Source organism: Haliotis rubra, unplaced genomic scaffold (assembly GCF_003918875.1).
Source record: "Haliotis rubra isolate DU_JTF1 unplaced genomic scaffold, ASM391887v1 Scf136, whole genome shotgun sequence".
Lineage (NCBI taxonomy): Eukaryota > Metazoa > Mollusca > Gastropoda > Lepetellida > Haliotidae > Haliotis > Haliotis rubra.
This window is the reverse complement of record NW_025765292.1, coordinates 517,295-533,138: the sequence shown is the minus strand read 5'-3', so window position 1 is coordinate 533,138 and position 15,844 is coordinate 517,295. Positions and strand designations below refer to the sequence as shown.

The 15,844-nt window shown below is 41.4% G+C and overlaps 1 protein-coding gene and 1 long non-coding RNA gene across 2 annotated transcripts in view; one reads left to right on the top strand and one right to left on the bottom strand.

Moving 5' to 3' along the window:
• Positions 1-15,844, top strand: part of LOC124268090 (3'-5' RNA helicase YTHDC2-like) — a 48,405-nt gene that overhangs the window by 17,268 nt on the left and 15,293 nt on the right. Inside the window, exons 3-17 of the mRNA XM_046703109.1 lie at positions 1,486-1,576; positions 2,526-2,713; positions 6,120-6,322; positions 6,708-6,874; positions 7,077-7,179; positions 7,656-7,812; positions 11,353-11,407; positions 11,964-12,016; positions 12,423-12,523; positions 12,686-13,004; positions 13,157-13,284; positions 13,430-13,636; positions 14,120-14,255; positions 15,171-15,363; positions 15,625-15,794. Of these exons, the coding sequence (XP_046559065.1) occupies positions 1,486-1,576; positions 2,526-2,713; positions 6,120-6,322; positions 6,708-6,874; positions 7,077-7,179; positions 7,656-7,812; positions 11,353-11,407; positions 11,964-12,016; positions 12,423-12,523; positions 12,686-13,004; positions 13,157-13,284; positions 13,430-13,636; positions 14,120-14,255; positions 15,171-15,363; positions 15,625-15,794 (2,271 nt within the window). The remainder of the gene's footprint in view (positions 1-1,485; positions 1,577-2,525; positions 2,714-6,119; positions 6,323-6,707; positions 6,875-7,076; positions 7,180-7,655; positions 7,813-11,352; positions 11,408-11,963; positions 12,017-12,422; positions 12,524-12,685; positions 13,005-13,156; positions 13,285-13,429; positions 13,637-14,119; positions 14,256-15,170; positions 15,364-15,624; positions 15,795-15,844) is intronic.
• Positions 7,819-10,815, bottom strand: LOC124268058. Its single transcript, XR_006896188.1, has 3 exons — positions 10,672-10,815; positions 9,668-9,669; positions 7,819-8,373 (listed from the first exon to the last, which is right to left on the bottom strand). It is a non-coding gene; the product is annotated as an uncharacterized LOC124268058 (long non-coding RNA).

Here is a 15,844-nt window from a genome sequence, read left to right as displayed (position 1 = left end):
GACACCAGCAAGGCTCGCTCTAACTGTCATCCTGCATGAAAACTAAATATAGCTCAGGAGGATGATGTAATCCAATTTTGAAAATAAATTGTGGCTTCTAAAATGTTTTTCAGCGTCCATCGACTCCTTTATCGTGATCAGCGTTGTTAAAGCGACCTATATGCATCGTGTTTGTTATTTATGAGACCTTTATTCAAGGCAAAAAGACTCCCAACATTTTCGAAGCAAGAAGCGGAAGTTGACTGACTGATTTGTGCTAGTATATATGGAGCTGAACTTATAAAAAACTGGTTCTAGACTCTCTTTGCGCTACTATAGACGGAGCCCAGTTTAAGAGGATGATGCAATCTCAGGATAGACACGTTAAACCGAGCACTTGGTTTTCAAGTCCTCTGTGGCTCAGTCGGATGACTGCTGGGGTACGATCAAGGTGCAGAGTAGCGCAGCTCTGTACTGAGGTTCAAGAATGCCATTCACCATTGAAACACTTTGGTACAAACAGGAGCTCTCGATGAGGGCGTAGTCGACACAACTCCATGGGAGAACACCAGCGCACCAACAACAACAAACAAACATTATTTCTCCCTCCGTGGGTTGTGGTCACAGGGGGCATTTTGCTATTTTTGTCATTTGAACCTTTTTTATCCCCACGGCATATTTGTTTCCAGAGCATAACTCAAGAACTGTTCAATATTTTTCAACAAAACTTGGTAGATATATCAAATAGAACCTTAAGTGGTGCCTTTTGCTATTTTGCAGAATTTTGGCATATTTATTTTTCCTGGTTTTCATGGAAACGATTAGGACTTTGTCCCCCAAAAGGAGGGATGGGTTTCGTTTCCGGAGCATAACTCAAGAACCATTCAATATTTTTCAACAAAACTTGGTAGATATATCGAACAGAACTTTAAGTGGTGCCTTTTGCTATTTGCAGATTTTTGGCATATTTATTTTTTCTTTAGTCCCAAAAGGGAGGGGTGGGCTTTGTTTCCAGAGCACAATTCGAAAACTTTTAAATATCTTTCAGCAAAACTAGGCAGATATATGAGACAGATCTTGAAGTGGTGCCTTTTGCTATTTACAGATTTTTGTCATTTATATTTCTCATGATTTAGTTTAAAAAAAAGTCAAGCTGGATTTTAAGTAACTGTCAGGTGATTTGTTCTTTCAAATTTGTTGGGGCCGGGGGGATATGTCATCTTCTGATGACTCTTGTATATTAGTAAATATAATTTGAAACCAAATAAAATAGCTGAGTATTATCTTGCCACGTTTGCTGCAAACAATATGTGGACTGAAACACTTTATTTGAAAACATTAAAAAAGTAAGGTCACTGTTTGAAAATGACAAATCGGCAAACCAAATACTTCTCAATAGATAATTTCTTTTGCAGTTATATTGGTCATGGTCTGTCATAGATTTGATACTCCCTGCAATCCTAAATTGTCTCTAAATATCATGTAGATATGTCTCAATCCTATCAGAGCTGGAGTTCCCCTCCTCCTTGAGTGCAACTGAGAGGGCCTACATCCACAGACTGTGTGACGATCTCGGCATGAAATCCAAGAGTCGAGGGTAAGCATCTGTTCACAGCATCCATCTTTGTTTTTATAATACAGGGGTTCATTTGGTTTATTATCCCACCGGCATGTAATGCGGTGGGATATAGTCGTCGCCTGGTCCGTCTGTCTGTCCGTAATCATTTTGTTTCCGGAGCATAACTCGAACACCGGATATTTTTCAGCAAAAATTGGTAGATATGTCAAACATAACCTAAGGTGGTGCCTTTTGCTATTTACAGATTATTGTCATTTTTATTTTTCTCGGTTTCCAAGGAAGCGTTTGGGACTTAGTCTTAAAGAGGGGTGGGCTTCGTTTCCGGAGCATAACTCCAAAACCGTTCAATATTTTTCAACAAGACTTGGTAGATATATCAATCAGAACCTTAAGTGGTGTAAAAGTAAAACTTGGCAGATATATGAGGCAGATCTTGAAGTGGTGCCTTTTGCTATTTGCAGACTTTTGTCATTTATTTTTTTCATGATTTCCATGGAAACGATTTGCACTTAGTCTAAAATCAAGCTGGACTTTAAGTAACTGTCAGATGATTTGTTCTTTCAAAGATGTGGGGGCCGGGGGATATGTCATCTTCTGATGACTCTTGTTTTTCTAGATTCTGGTTCAGTGTGCCACATGAATACAGTGTAAAACTGATCTGAGCCATGCATGTGACAGCCTCTGTGTATGGTTTATGATCTACTGAAAGGATTTGAAAGCATAAGCATAATATGCATAATAATGTTTTAAGTACATCAAATTGTCATGGCCCAGTCTGCAAACTGGTCATAAAGAATAAAGTCACATGTTATTTGAAAACATTGAAGCATGTTTTAACATATAACATATTTGAATATGTTTAAATAGTTTATGTTGTCAAGTACATTCTGATAATATATTCTGTGAATATGTAAAGTAGGACTGGTTAGTGAGTCTGATTATTCCAATGTGTCTTTTGTGTCATTAGGAAAGCAGCCAATCGCTTCCTGACAATATACAAGAAGGATTCTAATCAAGCAGTGAGCTCTGCTTCTGGCTTCCAACTGTCCCGCAACTCCAGACAGCAGGCAGTCAGTCTGCTACAGAGGTTCCCCCTCTCCAACAAGGAGCGGCAGGATCTCCAACCAAAGACACAAAAGTCACCTCTTGGTGAAGGTATACTAATTTGAACCAGGGTATATCAGTTGTGTCTTTTTGTTAATAGCTGTGACAATCTAGTAGGCATCAAGTCTCTCATGGTGCAGCCCAAGGAAGTATGGTACCTACTATCATAAGCCTCTTTCACATGGACACAATTTACTTACATAAGCAATTTACTTACACTAGTAAATATACTCACATAAGTAAAAGTTAATTTACATCATGTTCACATGTTGTTTTCGCCAGGTATAAGTAAACATAATCTCATGATTAGAATAACTGAATTTTCATCATTTGAGACAATGTCGTTGAGTAAGCTGCTCATGCAAAAACGGAGGATAGAGAATTTTTGCATGACTAGAGAGACATTTTATGTTCTTTGCAATGAACTACAGCCATGTTTTCCCGCAATGGATGTTTATGTAAGGGAACCTCTGGGACTGGACCATAAGGTGGGCACTGCAGTCTACTGGCTTGCTTCCTCTGCAGAGTATAGAACCATTGCTAACCTCTTTGGGGTAGGTGTTTCCACAGTTCACACATGGCGTCTACAAGACGATATCCAAATGATTGTTAACAAAATATGTAAAGTTCCCAGAAGGAAATGAATTGAGACATGTGATTCAGGCTTTGAAGAGACGTGGGATTTCCCTAACTGTGCCAATGATCCCAATCATCGCACCATCCTTGGCACATGGTGATTACCTGGATGGTACTCCATTCTTCTGCAGGCAGTGTGTGACCATCGGTACATCATAACGAACATCAATGTTGGCTGGCCTGGCAAAGTGCATGATGCCAGGGTTTTGGCAACTCAGAGCTGTACTACAAGGGGGAGACAAGTGACCTGTTTCCAAAGTGGACAAAGCAGCTGCTACTACGCGACAGACAAGTGCTAATGCCAATCGTGATTGTGGCTGGTGCAGCCTACCCTTTGAAACAATGGCTTTCAAAGCCATATACATACACACATTGCGAAACTATCAGAGGTGCAAAAGGAATACAACTATAGGTTGATTGTGCACGGATGACTATAGAGAATACCTTTGGGCACTTGAAAGGACGCTGGAGGTGCTTAATGAAGCGTTTAGATGTGGATATTGGGTTTGTTAGCACTATCATCACTGCTTGTGTCATTTTGCATAACTTGTGTGAAATGAGGCAGGAAAACTACATTTGGGCTGTAAACGATGATGATGCAACATAGTTATATTTGGGATTACACTTTCTTAGTAAAGTACAAATTCTAGTACTCTTTTTGGGTTGAGTCCCATCCGGGATTCAGAACCCACACCCTCAGAGTTAGGCACCAAATCGCCAGCACACAAAGTCAGCCGCCTAACCCGCTCGGCCACCGCGACTTCCACAGTGGAAGTGACTAAACATAAACATTGGTGATAAATGTCTCTACTGAGTGTCTCTTTGTACCCTGTGTTAGATGGAAGTAAACATGTGTACAAAACAGGTTGAAGGGATTTCAAGTTGATAGAATGAATTTTCTGAATCATCAAAAGAGACATCTGATTGTTCAGTAGATGATCGGCCATCTGGTGTACGATACGATTGGTATGGCTGACTTGGTTGATTCCAGGAAGTTCCAGGCATGGATGGCGGTTGATGACCGAGATTCATTGGTTGACTAGTGTTCATTCGATCAAGGATGATTTGCATCATACGGAACTGGTGATGTTCCTCGCGTTTTTGTCTTTCTTTCATTTCTAGTTTTATCTTCACCAGTTCCATCTTCTTCATTTCTGCATCAATTTTCTTGTTCTAATGACATCATAGCATTTTCAAATTTTGTGTTACTTTCCGAGTGCTCTTTCATTATACTTTCCAAATCAGTCTTCAGTCTTGTTTTCTTTATTTTCTGTTCTTTTTTCGTGGACTTGGTCATCTGACTCCTCTTCTTTCCTCTCTGTGTCTTTTTTGTTTGCATGCTCATCTTCCTTTGTTTCATCCCTATCATCATCATCTTTGGCTTGATCATCCTTATCGTCATTGCTATCAATCGCATCGAGATGTTCGCTACTATCCCTTTCTTCTAAATCATCATTATGTCCATCACCCTCCATCTCAGCTGTGTTATAACTGTCATCTGACATCACCTGTGTGGCAAGATGCTGTCTCTGGTCCATACTTTCTATCATCTTCACAGGTGATGTTGGTGTTTGGCCCACAATCTCATTCAGCTTATCATAAAACTTGCACAGTTTTCGACTCTTGCAACTTGTTTTCATGTTCTTTTTTACAATCCCAGAAATTTCGTTAGAGTGTGTACATACGTATTTTGCGCTGGGTGCTACTCTTTTCATACCCTTGGATCTTCGTCTCATCTGACATCACTGATCGTTTAATCTTTTTTGGATCTTCAAGTTGTCCCTCAACATATTTTTTCATTCCAAATAGACAAGTGATAGTCAGTCTCTTCATCATTCCATGAAAGTCAACGTGTGGCCCTTGTAACAACAGGTTTCTTCTTGGGAGGCATCAGTCATCTCTTAAGATGCCTACATATGTGGTGAAATACTCACCTAAGCAAACATAAATTCTATTCACATGACCACAAATACTCCGGGAGTATTTATACTTATAAGTAAATATACTTTTACTTCGGAATGTTTACTCCAGGAGTAAATTTACTCCTGTAAGCAAATGCGTTCACATGCCACCCTAAGTAAATGTACTTACATTAGTGGTGTTCCGATTAGTCAAAATAATCGAAGATTGGTCGGAAGTGACCAAACGACCAAGCAATCGATCACATTTTCTCATAATCGAACACAAACGATTTTGGAACTGCTGTTTTAGTCTTTGAAACACTTGATGATGGAACATATCTTCGAAGTTGTCAGGGCCTGAAAACTTGTTTAATTCTTAGAAAACTCACTTCACTAACTCAAAAGTCATGACTAAATATTTCTTGAAGACTCCAGGAAGTTTATTTTCATGATATATTAGTCATCACTTTAAAGTAGCAAGTTGCATCAAGTTATACATATCTACAATAACAACCTGGATAGGAGAATCTGAAAAATGACGCTAACCAATTTTATTCGATGATTGTTCGTTGGTAATGAAGCAATCATCAATTGTGAGGTTTCAACCAATTCCCAACACTAAATTACACAAGTATGTTTACTCACATAAGTAATTGTGTCCATGTGAAAGGGGCTTATAGACACCACAAAATGGGTTTGTGAATGTACCTGTAACAAGTCAGCCCAAACCACCACAAGTAGCCTTAAACTGTTTTGGAACAGACTATAATGAATTCAATTCTTTAACATCAAGTGGTTACACATTTTACAAAAAATCCACACAAAAAACACACTGGCAGAATGCTAGTATGTATTGAAGACGAATACCTCTGTATATGTCCTGGGGTTTTCATGACGGGTGAAATTATCTTCCATGACAGTTACAAGGGAATTCAGTAAGATGACAACAGGTCGATTGAACAATGGCGTCCCCCAGGTTCCACCCTCCCGAAATGAAACTGACCTTGACGTGTTCAGGGAAGGCTTACCAATTCAGCAGCTGAAAGAAGATATCATATACGCCACAAATCACAACCAAGTCTTGCTGGTGGCAGGAGAAACAGGCTCGGGCAAAACAACTCAGGTTAGATATGTCTTGATCCTATCGCGTCTGTAGTTTGCATGTGTTTTCAATTCTCTGCTTTGTACTTGTGGCATGATATGATTGCAAATGATAGGCTGACATAAACAAAACTTGTCCTCATATAAATATGGACATAATGGCTATGATTGACATGATTATCACAACATCACCACTGTTTGCTAAAGCTTCCTGTATTCATTCATAGTCTCTCCTTTCTTTATCTTTACAAAATCAACCAAAATCTGTATACATAGGCTGATCAGTTTCCCTTCATTATACATAGGCTGATCAGTTTCCCTTTATTATAAATAGTTCAACATTAATCTGTTTATACCCTGCTTCAAACAATGTCATTTACCCTGAGGGATCCGACTTTTGTTGACAGGTACCTCAGATGATTTTAGACGACTGTAACAAGAACAACAAGCCATGTAGAATATTCTGCACCCAGCCACGCAGGATTGCAGCTCTCAGTATAGCTGAACGTGTCGCACAGGAGAGAGGAGAGAGGATTGGCCAGACAGTGGGCTACCAGATACGATTAGAGAGCAAGTGAGTGGAGTACAGAGCCTTGAGAATTTGATAATTACTCGGAGATAATTACAGTCATTATGTATACAGTGGTTTAAACATTCAAGTCATTACAGAGTATGTGATATTTTCAACTGGTGCTACAAAGTAATGAAACTGCAACTTTATGTTGTTTGTCCCCCATATGAGCTTATGTGTCATGTTACAAATCTTACTGTGTCAGAGTATCGCCGAAGACTTTGCTGACATTCTGCACCAATGGCGTGTTGCTGAGGACACTGATGGGAGGGGATAATGCCCTGGGCACTCTCACCCACATCATTGTTGTGAGTCAACATCCATCCCATATCTTTACATCAGAGTTTTTAACATAGAACAGATGTATAAACTCTCATACTATAGAGAGATACCATATGTTTATGATGTTGAACCTTACAGTCCTTTCTTCATGTTTCAGAATGAATGAATGATTAAATAAATAAATAAATAAATAAATAAATAAATAAATAAATAAATAAATAAATAAATGTCTTTACTATTATTATTTCATTTACAACTGAAATAAAAAAGTGTAACTCAACTTTCCTTTTGTACATTAATCTTGTTATCATGATACACTAATTATGCACATACAATGTCTCATCATTATTATACACATATTATGGCTCTTTTTTATGGTACAATGTCCTTCCGTACTTATCAGTTGGACCAGACAGTTTGTTTAAATTCAGTCAGTCTGTTGCTAATTCCATTAAAGGTGCCAATTTTCAAGGCATGATGATCTAGTTGATTATTCCTTCAGGATGAGGTTCATGAGCGGGATCGGATCAGTGACTTCCTGCTCGCAGTTGTGAAAGACCTGCTTCACAAGTACAAGAACCTGCGCCTCATTCTTATGAGTGCCGCCCTCAACACCGAGATGTTCATCAAGTACTTCAGTGGCTGCCCTGTAGCTTATGGTCAGTGTGTGCAGCTGAACCAATAACCCAGAGTTTCCCAACTCCATTACTTGTTGCTTCAAAGTTTGCTTTTTGAGTAATGTTTACATTTTGAAATTTCTGTTTAATTTTTATATTTAACCTTCTCAAAACCCACAGATAGTACAGTCACATCTCGTTAATCCGACCTCGTCCGTTGCACAGCAAATTGTTGGATTAACGAGGATGTCGGATTATTGAATTCTGAGTACAGATCATGTTCATGGTCAAAATCAGGACAATCATGATTCATGTTAAGTGTGTGTGTGTGTGTAATTACTGTTGGGAATCAACCTCCTAAACCATAATCGATTAACGACTTTAGATCACACGTTTTACAACGAAACAATACGTACGTCAAGATATTTGTGTGTGTGAAAACTGAGAAAGTAGAAATCCAGATCAACATGTCGACTTCGATGCAGAAATCAGAACAGAACGCCAATAGATCTAAGGGTAGATGTAACAAGTATCAGTAGATCTATCTGTTTCCAACCTTTTTCGTGAATTTGATGAGAAATGAGCCTTTCGCAAATACAAATTCTTTTTCAGAAGAAGTCCTCCTTGGGGTACATATAAGCATTAAAATGTCCATTTTAAAACCTACGACAGTTGTAACTATATTTTACCCTGCACATCAATGTGTTAGAATTGAGAGCGGTCCTGTTGGTGTTCGAACGCTTCGTTGAGCAGGTTTGGAGCCGTGTGGTTCGTCTAGAAATGGACAATCAAATGGCGATGTCCTACATCCTGAAGCAGGGCGGTGCGGTGTCTCCGTCACTCCTTCAGGAGGCATGGCAGTTTCTACTGTAGTGCGATCAGTTCAGCGTACGGGTTATGCCTGTTTATCTCCCGTGGGAGGACAACGTTCGTGCAGACGCGCTCTCACGTCGTATCCTGGCCCCTCACGAGTGGTTACTTTCGACCGGAGGGGATTATCTCCCAGTTGTTTGCGTCGTTCCAGGTGGATCTGTTTGCCTCTGGGGTGACAAACCAGACTCGGTGTTTTGCTCGGATCCCAGATCGAGGGGCGATCACTTCCGATGCCTTCCAGCTCGATTGGACGGACAGGGTTCTGTGGGCTTTCCTACTGATACCCCTGATCTCCAGGGTCCTATCGCAGCTAGCCACCCAACCAGCGCGACTACTTGAGCTTCTTGCACCTCTGTGGTCGTCTCAGCGCTGGTTTCCGGTAATACTCAGGTTGCTCGTACAGCCACCTGTACTATTACCAATGCGGCTGGACCTTCTATCTCAGAACGGCCAGCCACACCCAGATCCCAGGATCCAGTGGGTGGCTTCAGCACTGTCCAGTCAGCCTTCCAAGCGGAATTCCTGCACTAGTTGCAGACACAACAATTCTGGCTTGGCGGAGGGATTCGACTAACGTACAGTACGAGGATTGATGGGCCTGTTATTTGCGCTGATGTGGAAACAGAGGGATACTTGATCCCTTTTCTTCGACTGTAGTTGAGGTGTTGGAGTTTTTACAGTCTCGGTTAGAGGCCGGCCTAGCCGCGTCTACCATCCGAGGCTACTCAACGGCTATTTCAGCCTTCCACATTCCTGCCGAGGGTTCTCTTTCAGGGCAACACCCTCTGGTCCAGCGTTTCTTAGCAGGTGTGGACAGAGAGCACGTCCGGCCGGCTGACGAATAAGTCCCCCATGGGATTTGTCCATCGTCTTCGACTGGCTCTCCAGCCATCTCTTTTACGATATGTCAGATTTGTCGGTCCAACTAGGCGGGTCGTTGACAACATGCTATGTCATCTTTTGTTGGCAGTCACATCAGGTAGAGCCCATTCAGGGTTCGAGGCATTGTTCGAGCTGTAGCCACGTCTAAGGCATATGCTGCTGCTCTGCCCATTGAGGAGATCTGCTCCGCGGCTATTTGGAGCCGACCGAGTACGTTCATCCGTCACTATCAGTTGGACAAACACTCGTGTGAGCGTGCTCAGTTTGGCCAAACGGTTCTCCACAGTGGACAGAGTAGCACCTCTCAAGCCGAGTGAGCCTTGTTGATGATGTACTGTTTTACACTTGGTGTCAGCATTCTATTCCTCCCCCATTTTATTGGTGATGGTATATGGTGGTGGTTCTTATCCCCGTTCTACTCTGGTATATCGGTGCCTTACTTATACTTTCCATTTTTCCACGCTTGGCTAGCTGTGTACTATGGACAGTAGTTTGTTTTGGCGAGTCCCCTGTATTCACTCACTTCCACCTATCAGGTTGGGAGGTGGAGTTTATCATGGTGGGTGTGTCACCGATATGCCAATGGGCATATAAGCTTTGACATCCCGGGTCCTCGCCCTAGCCACCCCCACCTTGATTGACATCGGCGGTCACATGACAAGGTAAGTGTAATTCTCTATTTCCGTAAGGTTGTAGATCGTTACTTTGATTGGATCAATGTGTCAGACAAAATACCACTCCCTGTTTTATTGTCTTTGGGAGTCTGTTTTATGCTTATATGTACCCTAAAGGACTTCTTCTGAAAAAGAATTATACAAACCTGTAGAGGTTATGAATTCTTTGAAGAAAGTCCTCTTTGGGGTATGGCCCTACGCCTCCCCTCATTCTGTCTGATTACGTTCAGCATGAAAAGTGAGTTGCGAGGTTGTCGGCTAGAGTTACCTGCTCTTGCCGGTAGGGGGCCCCTTGGGGGTCCTGTAGGGGTGGTCTCACAAGACAAAAACGTGTTTTTTGTTTTGTAAATATTTTTATTAAAATATAGTTACAACTGTCGTAGGTTTTAAAATGGACATTTTAATGCTTATATGTACCCCAAGGAGGACTTTCTTCAAAGAATTCATAACCTCCACAGGTTTGTATAAATACTTTCTTGAAGCGAACACGTGCGGGAAGCAGGCATTTTGTTGACAGTCTTGTCAGACAATCAAACTGCTTGTTTCAATCACGTGTTAATATTCTTGAGGAGTATTCATTATTTTCAAAACCAATTCCTTTTTTCATTAAACATTTACGAAATCAATTAAAACGACCGAACGGCTGCACCCTCGGCAAGCTATAAATAGACTTGACTTCCTGTTTTACGGCAGTTATATGATGTTCGTCAGATGGCAGAATTTGTGTTCATAATCGTGTATCATAACATCTTCATTGACATGTGGCAGTGTATTCTCGGGTAATTGATCACACGTGTTGCTAATCTCAATGTCGGATTAACGGGACTAATTACTAAGTGATTACGACAGTCGGTTGTAATTAGGGCTGTCAAAGTCTGAACGAGGTACTGTCGGATTAACAAGACTAAATTACGTTTACCAACAAAAGTGTCGGATAAAGCCGATTGTCGGATAAACGGGAGTCGGATTAACGAGACTGGACTGTAGTGAGTTATTTATGACCATGTTGTAAAGATGGCTAATGCATTCATCAGAGGTATCTGGAGCTGAAAGGAAAACTTTTCTTTCCTCTCACAGGTTATATTGAACAGGGCCTGTCTTATTGTCACTTGTAACATATAATGCGTGAACTTTGCTGTTTGTTCCCTTTCAGTCCCAGGCACTCTGTTTCCTGTGGAAGAACACTTTCTGGAAGATGTTCTCAAATGGTAAGGCCTTTATAAATATTGTGCAATGTTGAGGTGCGTCATTGGATCACAAACAAATGTTGGCTTGAAAACATTTTTTGAATATTGTTAAATAAATTGGAGTGTGTACTGAAGTCTGATTTGTTGAAATATGTAATTTAACAAAATTCAGAGCCCAAACGTTTCCTGTACTCTTTAATGCGCATGAATACTTTTTTGATGATTATTTGTTCCCTCAATCTCAAAGTTGAAAGACATGTCATTCTGCTGGATTATATGGATACCAGGTTAATTTGGTCAATAGTTATTACAACTTCCATCCAGGTGTGTTTTTCCCCACATTCAGCTTACTTGGCAAGTTAGTTCATTGCATCATGATGTCATACCAAGCAGACCGTCGTGTCTGTCTCACCACTGTCTTGAGTTCACATGTAAGGAGTGAGTGCTTCAGAATATGACTGTTGACTTTATTGTCATCAGATCCAAATAAAGTTTACTGGTATTGAATGTTCAGTAAAACCTGCCATGCTGTGATTATGTAAATAGCTGCACACCATGGTGGCATTGCTGCTTTCAGGACTGGCTACAGTAACAAGAAGATGGAGAAATACAGAAGAGAGCTAAGTAAAGGTGTGTTCAGACTCCTTCACTGAGGTTCTTCAGGAAATTATACCCAGGAACACATCGAAATAGAAACATGACATGAAGATAGTTTGTCACTTTAACATGAACGACCTCACTCTCATGTTTGTTTAATGTGTAGCATATGGCCATGACAAGTAAGCTACAGTCACAGGAAAACATTGGATGTCCCTTAACTCTATCTGGGTGGTATACAGGGATAAAAGCGTTCTAATAACATAGGATAAATTATCATTAATATGTTTTGGTCCGTGAATTTAATGCATGTAACATATCAACATCACAGGAACAAACCACCTTGAGAAGAATTATCGTGTCACAACAAAGTAAAGTTGGTGTGAAATGAGTTTGAGTGTGCCATTTAGATATATGATGAGCTACTATGTACACACAGTGAAGAGTCAGCAGGAGCACCTGGATGAGTGGTGCACCCAGGGAGTCTCTTCCGAAGGACGCCGTGCCAGCATGGACGAAGACTTCACAGCTGACAGAATCGTATCCTACTGTTGACAGCTGGGGAGGAGAGGGTTGTTGCTATAGAGTGTATCCTACTGTTGACAGCTGGGGAGGAGAGGGTTGTTGCTATAGAGTGTATCCTACTGTTGACAGCTGGGGAGGAGAGGGTTGTTGCTATAGAGTGTATCCTACTGTTGACAGCTGGGGGAGGAGAGGGTTGTTGCTATAGAGTGTATCCTACTGTTGACAGCTGGGGAGGAGAGGGTTGTTGCTATAGAGTGTATCCTACTGTTGACAGCTGGGGAGGAGAGGGTTGTTGCTATAGAGTGTATCCTACTGTTGACAGCTGGGGAGGAGAGGGTTGTTGCTATAGAGTGTATCCTACTGTTGACAGCTGGGGAGGAGAGGGTTGTTGCTATAGAGTGTATCCTACTGTTGACAGCTGGGGAGGAGAAGGTTGTTGCTATAGAGTGTATCCTACTGTTGACAGCTGGGGAGGAGAGGGTTGTTGCTATAGAGAGTATCCTACTGTTGACTACTGTTGACAGCTATAGAGTGTATCCTACTGTTGACAGAGAGAGGGTTGTTGCTATAGAGTGTATCCTACTGTTGACAGCTGGGGAGGAGAAGGTTGTTGCTATAAGGTTGTTGTATAAATCCTACTGTTGACAGCTGGGGAGGAGAAGGTTGTTGCTATAGAGTGTATCCTACTGTTGACAGTGGGGAGGGAGAAGGTTGTTGCTATAGAGTGTATCCTACTGTTGACAGCTGGGGAGGAGAGAGGTTGTTGCTATAGAAGTGTATCCTACTGTTGACAGCTGGGGAGGAGAGGGTTGTTGCTATAGAGTGTATCCTACTGTTGACAGCTGGGGAGGAGGATAGGTTTGTTGCTATATCCTACTGTTGACAGCTGGTATCCTATAGAGTGTATCCTACTGTTGACAGCTGGGGGAGGAGAGGGTTGTTGCTATAGAGTGTATCCTACTGTTGACAGCTGGGGAGGAGAAGGTTGTTGCTATAGAGTGTATCCTACTGTTGACAGCTGGGGAGGAGAAGGTTGTTGCTATAGAGTGTATCCTACTGTTGACAGCTGGGGAGGAGAAGGTTGTTGCTATAGAGTGTATCCTACTGTTGACAGCTGGGGAGGAGAGGGTTGTTGCTATAGAGTGTATCCTACTGTTGACAGCTGGGGAGAGAGGGTTGTTGCTATAGAGTGTATATCCTACTGTTGACAGCTGGGGAGGAGAGGGTTGTTGCTATAGAGTGTATCCTACTGTTGACAGCTGGGGAGGAGAAGGTTGTTGCTATAGAGTGTATCCTACTGTTGACAGCTGGGAGAGGGGAGTGTAGGTTGTTGCTAGGAGAGTGTATCCTACTGTTGACAGCTGGGAGGGTTGTTGAGAGGTATCCTTGTTGCTATAGAGTGTATCCTACTGTTGACAGCTGGGGAGGAGAAGGTTGTTGCTATAGAGTGTATCCTACTGTTGACAGCTGGGGAGGAGAGGTTGTTGCTATAGAGTGTATCCTACTGTTGACAGCTGGGAGGGGAGAGGGTTGTTGCTATAGAGTGTATCCTACTGTTGACAGCTGGGGAGGAGAGGGTTGTTGCTATAGAGTGTATCCTACTGTTGACAGCTGGGGGAGGAGCAGGAGGACCTTGAGCCATGGGTTGTGAAGGAGATGGACAAGCTGCTGAGTGAGGTGTGGTTGTCAGGGGAGGAAGAGGTCTTCTCACAAATCTTCCATCTCATAATGGCAGAGAATGTCAGTGGTGAGTCTGTCAGGTCTTCACCTTTATAAAGATACTTTTTCGTCTACAGTTGGTGATAACATGTGTTATGGTTAATAATTATCCGTGACAAAGGTTTAAAAGTCCCCTTTGTACCAGCAAAATAGAACACAGACAAGTCTAAAATATTCAATAATATATTGAGCAAACAATGAGCAAGCTACAAGGAATTACAATACAGATATCTAGTACAATGCAATTGAGTCACAAATCTAAAATGTTGGGCCACAAATATAGAATATTAACTCACCAGAGTCTTGACATTTACAGTGAGAACAGTTATACTGATTGAAGGTTGTTTACAATGACAGTAGACGAATAGGCAAGCACGGGCAGTCTTGAATGTTGATCAACTTGACAGTGGCAGACAGATGCACATAAATCCAGTCATGTGAAAAGTCCCGTCACACAACGCAACAACCAGCCTTGTTATAGCTCTTACACAGTTCTCGAGCATTCTAGCAAAGCTAGGCTCCCTCATTATTCTCTCAGAACGATGAAGGATTTTCTCGAACATACGACCGGAAGTCAGAACAAAATAAAGCCAGCCAAGGGAGGCAACTCTGAAGTGCTATAAAAAAGGCATACCGCTAAAAACACTATTGCCATTGAACATAAATGATGCGAGGTGCGAGCCAAAACCCACACTCAAAACTTTAAACATTGTGACCCATAATAATTATCACTTAATCAATGTAATATTACAAATTACAAATGACAAAAACACACTCTCATAACACATGATTTATAAATATTTAGAATAACAAATGACATATCCTATGACAGTATGATCTTTGTTGTTTTAGAGTTTGTTTACCTTTGTAAGGATTTTTACATTGTTTCTAACTATGGATGATACATTTGATGTTGTTACATGATTGTTCACCTTTCTTATAGTGGACTACAAGCACAGTGAGACGAGTGCAACTCCCCTGATGATAGCAGCAGGGCGGGGCTTGTCTGTGACTGTGGAGCAACTCCTTAACCTTGGCGCCAACATCAATGTCAGAGCATCAAATGAATGGACAGCCCTTGATTGGGCCAAGAAATTCAATAGAAATGACATTGTTGAAATGCTTGAGGCATATGTGTAAGTTACAGTTGAAAAGTTAAAAACTTTATTAGCTTGGTTGAAGAAATCCTTGTTAAGGATACTCTTTCAGCAAAGGGCAATTGACCTTGATTCGGACTAATAGTATGAATGGCAATCATGAGATTGTTGATGGAAATATAATCACAGTCAATGAATAATTGATGTTAAAACTGATGCCAACATGGCATGTCATATTTCCCCTACCATGCCATGTTTGATGCTAGCCTATGTGTGACTTGCCCTCCTGTTATGTTCAAGTGCCTCCATTGAGTGTGGGAGTGCCAGTGAGGATGGGAAGGAAGATGCAGTTGTCTCGGCTGAAGACCGTGAAATCCTCAATGTCTACCACCACAGCTTTGATGATGAGAAAGTTGACACGGACCTCATCTCTGCACTTATATACGCTATAATGTCATCAAAGAAGGAAGGCAAGTATATCAGTAGTGGTGTTTAGAAAGGTTGCAGAACATTTCTCAAT